Source organism: Centruroides sculpturatus, unplaced genomic scaffold (assembly GCF_000671375.1).
Source record: "Centruroides sculpturatus isolate CEXI.00-Female unplaced genomic scaffold, Cexi_2.0 scaffold54, whole genome shotgun sequence".
Lineage (NCBI taxonomy): Eukaryota > Metazoa > Arthropoda > Arachnida > Scorpiones > Buthidae > Centruroides > Centruroides sculpturatus.
The window spans coordinates 460,786-472,247 of NW_019384340.1; the positions used below are offsets into that span (position 1 = coordinate 460,786).

At 31.9% G+C, this 11,462-nt stretch overlaps 3 protein-coding genes across 3 annotated transcripts in view; 1 reads left to right on the forward strand and 2 right to left on the reverse strand.

Moving 5' to 3' along the window:
- Positions 1–642: 642 nt before the first annotated feature.
- On the reverse strand, positions 643–6,265 carry LOC111634101 (protein FAM166B-like). Its single transcript, XM_023378782.1, has 7 exons — positions 6,111–6,265; positions 5,416–5,633; positions 5,081–5,352; positions 4,869–5,010; positions 4,551–4,805; positions 747–897; positions 643–658 (listed from the first exon to the last, which is right to left on the reverse strand). Exons 1-7 carry the CDS (start codon positions 6,179–6,181, stop codon positions 643–645), a joined length of 1,125 nt encoding a protein of 374 aa, XP_023234550.1. The 5' UTR covers positions 6,182–6,265.
- Positions 6,266–6,323: 58 nt separating this feature from the next.
- LOC111633689 (vam6/Vps39-like protein) lies at positions 6,324–9,735 on the forward strand. The gene has a single exon (XM_023378303.1). It carries the CDS (start codon positions 6,962–6,964, stop codon positions 9,599–9,601), a length of 2,640 nt encoding a protein of 879 aa, XP_023234071.1. The 5' UTR covers positions 6,324–6,961; the 3' UTR covers positions 9,602–9,735.
- Positions 9,736–9,840: 105 nt separating this feature from the next.
- Positions 9,841–11,462, reverse strand: part of LOC111633696 (protein ABHD16A-like) — a 36,175-nt gene continuing 34,553 nt past the window's right edge. Inside the window, exons 11-13 of the mRNA XM_023378313.1 lie at positions 10,808–10,906; positions 10,684–10,730; positions 9,841–10,603 (exon numbers count right to left, since the gene is read on the reverse strand). Of these exons, the coding sequence (XP_023234081.1) occupies positions 10,466–10,603; positions 10,684–10,730; positions 10,808–10,906 (284 nt within the window). The 3' untranslated portion in view covers positions 9,841–10,465. The remainder of the gene's footprint in view (positions 10,604–10,683; positions 10,731–10,807; positions 10,907–11,462) is intronic.

Genomic DNA, 11,462 nt, shown 5'->3' on the forward strand with positions numbered 1-11,462 from the left:
GCTTTATCCATCCATTTTTGGATAACATCAGCTTTACCCATTTTGACTTGGATAAACACTTTACAGAGGTAAAATTCAAAATTAATAAATTGTTATTTGTTTTAACTAAAAAACAAATAAAATTAACAATAAATGATTAATTTTCACTTTATTCAATTCATGAGCTACAGCAAGACATATAGACATAAATAACCTGATTATTTGATAAATGCCAAATAAACTGCTGAAATATCAGGCTAGGCAAAATTACTTAGTATTCGATTATTAAGAGTAGCCATGAAATCCAGCAGTTTGTTTGGCATATACACTTGGCATATAAGTTTTGAAATTTAGTTTATTTAAATAAAAGTTGTCTAGTACTGTATTGTAAACTATTAAAATCAATTTATTAATAAATTGTTCTGAACTGATTCTTCACAAAGAAAAAGAGCTAATTGAATAAGTAGTAAATATATTTGATTGATGCCAAATAAACTGCTGGGATATCAGGCTAGGCAAAATTACTTAGTATTCGATTATTAAGAGTAGCCATGTAATCCAGCAGTTTGTTTTGAAATTTTGTTTATTTAAATAAAAGTTGTCTAGTACTGTATTGTAAACTATTAAAATCAATTTATTAATAAATTGTTCTGAACTGATTCTTCACAAAGAAAAAGAGCTAATTGAATAAGTATTAAATTTATATTTAACATCTGCATTATAACAATTTAATAAATAACTATTTGAACAAAATGTTAACTACTAACCTGGACTCATCTGAATTTATGTCATTTTTTTCAACACCATTTTCTGTTTCATTCTGAATAGATACAGATGAAATTTCTTTTTTTACAGATGTTGAAATATTTGATGGTTTATTATCAATTACAAAGAAAGAGGAATTCATGTTATCAGCATCTAATTAAAAAAGAATCAATTAAATCAAAGTTAGACATTGAAAAGAAGTTGTTATAAAAAATCAAAACATTATTATTTTATAAATAATTTTTAATAAAATATTGTTTTAACAAATCTTCATTTCAGAGCTTAATTAAAACATCCATTTTCAAGATTTAATTATCAATACAATTAACTTCTCATAAACCTTTAACCGACATGAAGTAAAAATAATTGTTCAAGCAAACATTTTCGGATCCCCCTGGGTCCTTCTTCAAGCTACGAATTGTTTATAATGATTAATTAGAACAAAGACCAGCCGTTTGGAACGATATTTCAAATTGCAAAATTCGAAAATAGAAAAGGTTTGTGTTTAAGATTTATGAGAGGTTAATTGCATCTTACTCCAGTGTGTGACGATTCTTTATTAATTATTAATATATATTCATATGAAATTGCCATATAATAAGTTGGAAACCCCCAGCTACAGTGATTAACAGATGTTATCAGAAAAAACAATTACATATTTCAGAAATCAAAATATCAAAATGTAAGAGATAGAAGACATTTGGCTTTAAATATAAATGATTAAGAAAATACAGCCAAACTTGGTTATAATGAACAAAATGCCATAACAATTTTAATTTATGTGTACTTCCATACATTTTCTCATGATTATAATGAGTTTACTTCACGGATATACCAAGCAAATTTTTAGTAACTATGCAAACATACATTCTTAATTGTTCAAGTAATAAGAAATACAGTAGTGAATTCTTGGAAGAAATAAAACTTAAAGGGTTACTTAGTTTGTTGTTGTTTATAGATATTGAAATGAACAGCAAACTTGATTATAACGAGCACTAGGAGACCGGCAAAATTTCCATGTCATAACCGTTACTCATTATATCCATGAAGAGTAGTGACGTAACTAGTTTGACTGTATATTTCAATATCTATAAACAACAAGAACAATTTAAGGATAATCATAGATTAACCGAAAACAAAATTTGTTAGAAGTGTATTTAATTAATATGACAACTGAATACAAGCATTGTTGAGGATTTTTAATACTTCTCAAACCATAAACACACACACAGTGAGCATATGCAAATTCTTTCATTGACCATTACTTTTTTCTTATATGCTTTTCATTAACTTAGCTTGTCTGTCCGATCAATAACATCTTGTAATTCAATTTTCATCCATTTCCCAATTTCTGATGTACTTGTAATCAAAACTTTGCATATATATATTCCTGATGACAACATATTTTATTTAGAATTTGCATACAACTTCAGCAATTAGCAAAAAATTACACTTTATAAATAAGTCTGATAACAGATAGGTACTATACATAGCTTAATAAATCCTATGTGCTCATTAAAAAGTGGCAAAAGCCCTTGTCCCATTTTATCAAAAGTTATCTCTTCCAATTTTAATTTTAAACTTTAGCCCCATTTTAGCCTTACTGTCTACATAAAATCTTTTAACTCATTTTTTCACTCACTTCCCAATTAAGTGCTAAACAAGAAATTTGATAATTCACTGTTCCATACATTAAACTAAAAAGTATAAAATAAAAACAAATATGTAAAGAAACATTTTTTATTCATACAAATGCACTAAAAGATAAAGTATAATTTTTTTTCAGCTTTACAACATTCTTGGTATTATGTGACCAAAAATAAAAGTGTCGGCACTCATGTTTATAAATATTTTGTTACACTTTCTATAAATTTTTATGGGTTGCCCATGAGCATCCCATGTTTTTATTTTTGTACCTTTTAGTGCATTTATGCAAATAACAAACATTTCTTTAAAATTTATTTTTTTAAACATATATTTTATTGATAATTCTGATCTAAAGTTGAAACAAATTAAACAGATCAAAAAGATAAGATATATTTTTTATTTTCTACCTTATCTGAAAGCTTTACTTAATGAATTAATGTTCATTCTTGACTTACGCTACCCCGACTTACGTGAACTCGGAGTTATGTGATTTTCAAATCTTGTCAATTCGTCTTTTGTTTGAGCGCTATGCAACCCTTGATTACTTACTCCCCCACACTATTGTTCAGCTTATATGTTCGGATGTGTCGGGCGGAATTGACACATAGCTACATGTATAATTTATTTTGTGTTATTTATTTCTGTGTTTGTTATATCTACAAAGACTTGAAAGACTATGTGGTGATTTCTTGTAACCGTGAACGAATCAATAGATGAAATAAGATTAATGAGAACATTTATTAGCTTACATATAATCCGACTTTGATTTTACACAAATTGCGAAATTATACCCCGACTTACGCGAATTCGACTTACGCGGTTATCGCTCGGTCCCACCTATCGCGTAAGTTCGGGGTATTACTGTACATCATATGGGTCATATTGTCTCAATCTTTATAGGGGCAGGGGAGGGGGAGTAAAGGTTTCAAGATTAATTTATGAACAGCCCCTAATAGCGAGTTTAACATCACGTAATTACTTTCCAGTCGGCTCGTAAACTACATTACCCGTTTTCTTTATATTTTATCTTATGCTATTACCTTTTTTATAATTGGAAAGGTCAATTTTTACACCCGATGCATATTTAGATCGCGTTTCAACTTTAAAATTTACAACTGGTGTATTTATAAATATGCCCGCTACTTCCATCTTGCTTTAATCTCTTCTATAATCTATTCAATATCAAGATCACTAGACACGATTTATTACATGCGAATTAACACGTGCTTCTTACAAGCGATACTGCTGAGAACTTGTCAAGTGTTGCCAACTCTATCTTAACATTTTTATGACAATAAAAAAATTTTATTGTAAACACACGTAAAATTAGATCTCAAAATAATTTTACTAAATTATTTTTATTTATTTAAAAAAGTTAACCTAACATGATTAATACATTGACATTTTTAATAACAAATAAAAATAATGATATGATATAATCAGTGGAATTTCCTCTAAATTTAGGAGGAAATAAGTAGGATGGAGTATATTTGGGGGAAGAAATAGTTTAATGAAAAATGTAAGGTCTGTCTTTATTGGTTAATGGAATTTCAGCGGCAAGATTAGGACCGAATTCAGTAACGCAGAACGATAATTGTTGAGGCTTTACGACCTCCAAAAATTGGACCCGGGTTCGAATCCGGACGGGTCGAGAAATCCCCAGGAATTTTTCGGGTGATCTGTCCGGATATGTCGGGCCCCGTCCCTCACCACCCGGTCGCCCCATTGTGGGCTCGGCCAAACCCATAATGGGCTTGTTAAAAGAGGTCCCCTTAGTGCCTACAGGGCGGAAAGACTTAAAATAAAACCTTTTCCTGGTCTGTTTCTTGCACAATAATTTTCATCATGATTTCAGGAAAAAAATAAATTTATTTTACTTATATTCAGAATAATATATAGGATTAAATTTAGTCAAATATTTCTCAATCAATTTTCATTTTTCTGTTCCGACAATACGTAGGCAATTTTAAAAAATATCTTTTGAAAATCAACCAATCATTGCGCTGTATTGTTAACACAACGATTTAATCTGGCCAACTTCAAACTTGCCAAACCATAATTATTTCCACAGATGAATCTATAACCTAAATTTAAGATACCGATATACGTAAATATTTTTGAAAAATTAAATTATCTTTTATAATTAAAAGTATTCATACCAGGAATATGGCCCGTATAATCTGGCATAACACCCGTATCTAAGAATGGGAGTCCGTGATTTGGAAGATACTTCAATACTGGTGTCCTTCCGGATGGTGGTTCGACTGGTTCGATCCAATCCACTCGAACGGGTCGTTTTAACATGGTTCTACACTTGGCATTTTCGTGTGTAAATTTGCAAAGGGAACGATTCGTACCAGTAGAATATGCCATACCTCGAGTGTATCTCAATCCCGGGACATATCCAGTATATCCTAAAAGATATTAACTTTAATAACGATAAAGAATATTAAATACAATGAAAGAAAATTTTTTACCAGGAATAAAAAATTTTCTAGGATCGGCATTACTCATAAAATATGGTTTTTCTGCTAGAAAATCTATATTTGGAATGGATTCTGGCCAAATAGGGCCGAGTCTTTCTTCCGATAAGATACCTGTAGGTTGATAACTTTCGGGCTATATATAAAATTCTTAATTACAAATGGATCAATACGAAAAGTTTAATAAATGTAATTAATTATCTTACTTTATCGTGTGGTGTCCATCCAGTTGCAATTCCTGGAACTCTTTGCCCGCGATTATACGATCCAGGAGGTAATGATAATGGATCACTATACGATAATGGAGGATCGAGTGATGTACACTTTAAAGGAAATGGAGAACCAAGAAATTCATCACAAGTGGGTTTCGGGTCGGGTGGATGAGATTTCATCTGATTTATTTCAAAATTAGCAATGGCATCGAGACAATGGGCACGATATCGTTTCCCGTAAAGTTCATATTTAGTTGGAATGTGACCTTAAAATATATTATTTTATAAGCGAAAACATTATTATTATTATTTTCTGATGGTAAACTCACCTGTATAACCTGGTACTATATCATCTCTCAATTTAATATCTCCTATGGGTGGGTGTCGATTTTGAACAATATTCAATGAGAATTTTGATTCTGGAAAAGGATGAATAACATCGAGCCTTGGTGCTACTTTACTATAATAAGTAGATAGTAATTCATTTGTAGCTTGATGAGAAGTTTTTCCAAATTGATATTTCTTTTGTGGACAAAATCCCGTATATCTGACATATACACATAAATAATTTTATTATATTTTTTGTTTTGATTTTATTATCATCATAGTTGCTAACATTTTTTATTAATTTAAATATTTTCCCGCCATGTGGGTACTGAGAAAGCTTTTTCTTCATATCCATTATTAGTTCGGCCAGGCCCACAATGGGGCTGCCGGGTGATGAGGGACGGGGCCCGACATATCCGAACGGACCAACCCCCGAAAAATTCCTGGGGATTTTTCGACCCATTCGGGTCCCCCAGAGCGGTAGGCTGCCACCGTGACCGCTCGGCCATCCGGCCGCTCCTGTATGTACTAAGAGGGAATGTCCAAGAGATAGAAAGCTGAATTTCATTCAAGAATGAATTTGAATTTTTTTACTGAAGGAAGTGCAACAAGGATCGGATTCGAACAAGGATTCTTCACGAATTTGAGAAGTCAAAATTGGTGCAATTATCCTATTTAATCGTTAAATCATACTCACCCAGAAATAAAGTGCGGTTCCGGAGATACCTGAGGATGCGGATATGGAAGAGTAGGATCATCAGATGCCATTGTAAATTTTCGAATCAATAATAAATTAATAAACTATTATAAAAAATTCAGTTTATTGTTTATTTACGCAATCTTTTGTTTAATAATTTTTATTATTATTAAATAATGAACATATTTAACATATTTATCTATAAATGCATTTATGTACTAAATAAATTATAATTAAGACCATCAGCTTATATATATATTTGGCTCTTTCTGACATGTTTTTTTTTCAGGCCCGTTATGGGTTCGGCCCATAATGGGGCGGCTAGTTGAAGGACGATGTCCAAAATATCCGGAATCCCCGAGCGATCGGGAGTTGGTCTGTCTTGAATATGTTGAATTTGGATGGGTTGAAAATTTTCAAGGATTTTCAATTCGTCCAGATTCGTTCCCGGATCCCCTAGAGCAGAAGGCCGACACGTTAATTGCTCTGTCATCCGGCCGGCAACTATTTTATATTTTAAAAAATTTGATAATTAGTAATATATTTAAAATAAAAATATATCCGGAAATGAGCGACAAAATAGTTTAGAATAGATTTGATATTTTACGCTATACGAAGTATAAACTGTGTAAATAATTTGTAAAAAAAATTCCCGTTAAAAATCTGACGGCAGATGGCACTATGTGCAGAGTGGTGTATCTAATATGGGACGTAATGATTAGTGGTGTGTTGTTTTTCTTATGTTATTACGTAATTCCTCGAGATATTGGTGTTTCGTCATGTTCAGAAATAATCAGTGAGTATTAAGAAGATATTTAGTGATTAACTTTGTAATTGAAGGAAGAAGCAAGATGCATGAAGCATATCAGCCCATCAAAATTTTGAAAAATCTGCCCGTCCAGATCGAATCGCTAGCAGCTTATGAAGATAACCTGTTGGTTGCTACTAAACAAGGCCACCTCCTTGTTTATAAAGTCGATATGAATGTAAATCCGTCCAAAGATAACTATGCCAGGTTGGTGAGGTCCAGCAAAGGTTTTGCTAAGAAACCCATTACTCAAATAGAAGTAGTGCCAGATGTTCAGATATTGATTAGTCTTTCAGATAATACAATAAGTGTTCACGATTTAATTCATCCTAATTTTCAAATTCTGACCACCATTTCGAGAACTAGGGGCGCCACGTTGTTTGCCTTGGACATACAGAAGCAGAAGACGCTCACCGGAGAGATGCAGTGCACCGTCCGAATGTGCGCGGCTGTCAGACGAAAGCTTCAGTTGTATTATTTGAAGAACAGAGAATTCTTAGAATTGACGAATGATTTGGGCGTGCCGGACGTTCCCAAAGTGATCGCCTGGTGTGGAGAGTCTCTTTTCGTGGGTTTCAAATCCGAATACAGTCTTATTAAGTTGACTGGGGACCACAAGGATCTCTTTCCGATGGGTAAGAGTCCGGAACCGCTCATATTACGCTTGGAAAACGATCAGTTTGCGCTGAGTAGAGACGAACACATGTATATAGTTGATTCGGGAGGTAATCCGACTCTGAAGTTCGGGATCACTTGGGCGGAGATACCGATAGCTCTGGCCAGCGATCCTCCTTACATTTTGGCCATTCTGCCCAATTCCGTGGAGGTGAGAACTAGCGAGAGGCGGATGCTCATTCAGAATATTGAGATGAAAGGACCGAGAATAATAGTTCCTTGCAAGAAAGGTTTTATATTTATTGCATCTTTAAATACCGTTTGGTGTCTTTGCGCAGTTAAATTACAAAATCAAATACATCAGTTATTAAACGAAAAAGAGTTTGAATTAGCCATGAGACTTGTAAACATGACAGATTATTCTTACGATTTAAAGCAACATTATATTCAACATATTCAAAATCTATATGCGTTCGATTTATTTTGCAAAGGGGAATTTAAAGAAGCCATGAGCATATTTCTAAAGTTAGAAACGGATCCTTCGCATATAATAGGATTATTTCCCGATCTGTTACCTAAAAATTACGTTAACAAACTAGAATATCCGGATAAATTAACCGAATTTCATGGTATCGATCTAGAAAACGGTCTTCTTTCTCTAACAGAATATTTAATACAAGTTCGGCACGAACTTATGGGAAATTCAAGAGAGGATTTATCATCTCTGACGAGCATTAAGGAAGGAATTAAAACAATTTCCTCCAAGAAACAGCTTTTAGAAATAATTGACACTTCTCTCCTGAAATGCTATCTGCAAACAAACGATGCTCTTGTTTCTTCTTTACTAAGAGTTCAAGATAATCATTGCAATGTAGAAGAATCCGAAGAAGCACTAAAGAAGTTTCATAAATATAGCGAACTGATCATTCTTTATCAGCGGAAGGGATTACACAGGAAAGCGCTAGAATTTCTAGTTGAGGAATCTAAAAGAATAGATTCTCCTTTCAGTATGGGTGACGAAATAGTGAGATATCTACAGCACTTAGGTGAAGAACACTTAAAACTAATTTTTGAGTTTTCTGAATGGATATTAGAGAATCATCCTAATAATGGTTTAAAAATATTTATCGAAGACTTGCCTGAAGTAGAAAGCTTACCGAGGATAGAAGTATTAAATTACTTAAGCGAAAAACATCCGAAGCTTACTATACCGTATTTAGAACACATCATTCACGTGTGGAAAGATATGAATTCGCATTTTCACGATAAGCTAATTCGCGAATATTGTAATAGCATTCGTGGCATGATGAAAAAGTATCTCGACTGCTTGCCCGAAGGCCAGCTGCCCGTTCAAGCCGGCACGGAACCGGGCGAATTAGGGAGTCTTAGAAGCCGACTGATTACTTTTCTAGAGGAATCGGAGCATTATTCCTTGGACAAATTTCCGGCATTTCTTTTAAAAGATCGTCTTTACGAGGAAGCTGCCATCGTGAAAGGTAAACTAGGAAAACACGAGGAAGCTTTAATAATATACACACACATATTACAAGCACCGGAGAAAGCAGAGAGATACTGTATAAAAAATTATAAATCCAGAAACGAAGACGAACAGATATTTTTCTTTCTTATTAAAATGTACTTGTGCGATTATAATAAATTAAATTTGAAGTTCTTATCAGCAGCAGGAATCAATATACCAATTATAAGAACAGATATCAAAAAAAGCTTACAACTCTTAAAAAAATATGCAAGTAATATAGATCCGCTAGAGACATTGTCAATTCTTCCTTCTACCGTCTCTCTGAACGAAATAAAAGAATTTCTGACGTACACGCTAAAGAAAACCGAATCGGAAAGACACGCGACGCAACTGGTGAAAAGTTTGTTAGCGGCGGAAAATTTGCAGGTCAACATTCTCAGGATCCGATGCCAGTCTTACAAATTAGTGATCACCGAACTCGACGTGTGTAGGGTGTGTAAGAAACGAATAGGAACGAGCGCTTTCGGACGCTTCCCGAACGGCGTCATCGTTCATTATTCTTGTAAAGAAAAGTATAATTTTAGATAATTTACAGTAATTTGAATTAAGTTGTAATTATTTGTAATTCAATGTTGAATGCTTTATCATTGTAAAAAAAATTTTAAAGAGATTACTAATAATGTAAGTATAAAATACTTCAATAAATACTGTTTGAACTAAGACAGACGAAAATGTGAAAGATTACAATTTATTTATACTATCAGAAATTGTTCTGAAAATAAATCCAACATGACAATAAATTTACAATTTACTTTCATTTTTTTTTTTGTTTCTTTTGGCAGTAATTTTAATTTTATGACATGCAGAAATAAACACACAACTCTACTTATAATTTGCAAATAACAGCTCATTTTCAACATAAGTCCATTATAGTTTGTTCCCAAATTGTGTTAAAATTATATTAAAAAAACAATAAAATTGTACATTTAACAAAAATAATTTAAAAATGGATTTTAAGTTGCACATCAATAAAATGACGGTATATACAATATGGGGTTAAATAACTAAGTCGTTATATCTTCTTTTATTTATAGACGTCGTCTTTTCAAGATAAATTACATAATTTGAAATGGAGAAGGCACTTTTAGTTTAAATTTGGAAATAAAATACAGAGAAAGTTTAGATATTTATGACAAATTTTTTTCCATGACATTGATGCTTTGCTAATTAAATCTGACAAGCAATGTAATTTTTTTTGTAGATGTTTGTTTACGTAGGAAAGAAAACAACATTTTGCTGTACATAAAACTGTATTAAAGCAGTTTTTTTTTTAATATTTAAAAACAAATAAATATGATTGTAATGGCTGGTCCACAAAATTTCATGATAATTGAGATCCCAATGCATTTTCACACTAGAAGCAATCCTTTTTTCTTTACATAATTTTCATTTTTATAACTTGTTCACTATGTATATATTGTCGTGCGAGGGATTATTTTTGTCGTAATCCAATTTCCAAGGTAACTGAAATAATTCGGGAGGTAGAGGAGGGCAATGAGTAGAGTCAAAGTCTATCATATGTTTCTGAGCCTAGAAGTAATATTTAATTAAATTAAGGAAAAGAAATTAATAGAAATTTTAAATAAAATTGAGACAAAAAACTAACTTACCAAGAATAAAATTAATTGTATTTTAGTTGATAAAGGCATTCCTTCTCCTACAAGGAAAAGAATGTTCATAAATAAGTTTTATATTAAGATTAAATAAACACTGATTTTTTTTTCTTTTTAATACCTATATGCATCGGGAAAAATGGGTAGTTTTCTTCGGCATATGATTTTAAAGTAGCAAGGCACAAATCTTCTTCAACACCTTGTTGATTCCAGAGTTCAGCTATTTCAGAAAAAAAAAAAAAAAAAAAAGATAATATAAGGAAAAGTCCTATAATTAATCTTTTATATATTAAAAGATAAAAAGAACCAACATGCATTTTAAAAGGAAAAATGCAATGATACTTATAGATAAGAGTTTTTATCTGCTCAATTATGTAATTTTTTTTAATATTTGATAATATTACTGAAGAAACAATTTACTGTTAATAGATTAAGTTCTTAGTTTATACACACACAAAAATATTATATATATATATGTTACAGTCAAAACCCGTTTTTAGTTAGAACGCGTTTTAACTAGTTGAAACTAGTTTATACTGAATGTCTTTGTTAAAACCAGTTTTGTCTAGTTAAAACTAGAATTTACTGCTAGTCAAAAATTAATTTGAGTTAAAACTAGTTTTAACTAGACAAAACGGGTTTTAACAAAGACATTCAGTATAAACTAGTTTCAACTAGACAAAACGGGTTTTAACAAAGACATTCAGTATAAACTAGTTTCAACTAGACAAAACGGGTTTTAACAAAGACATTCAGTATAAACTAGTTTCAACTAG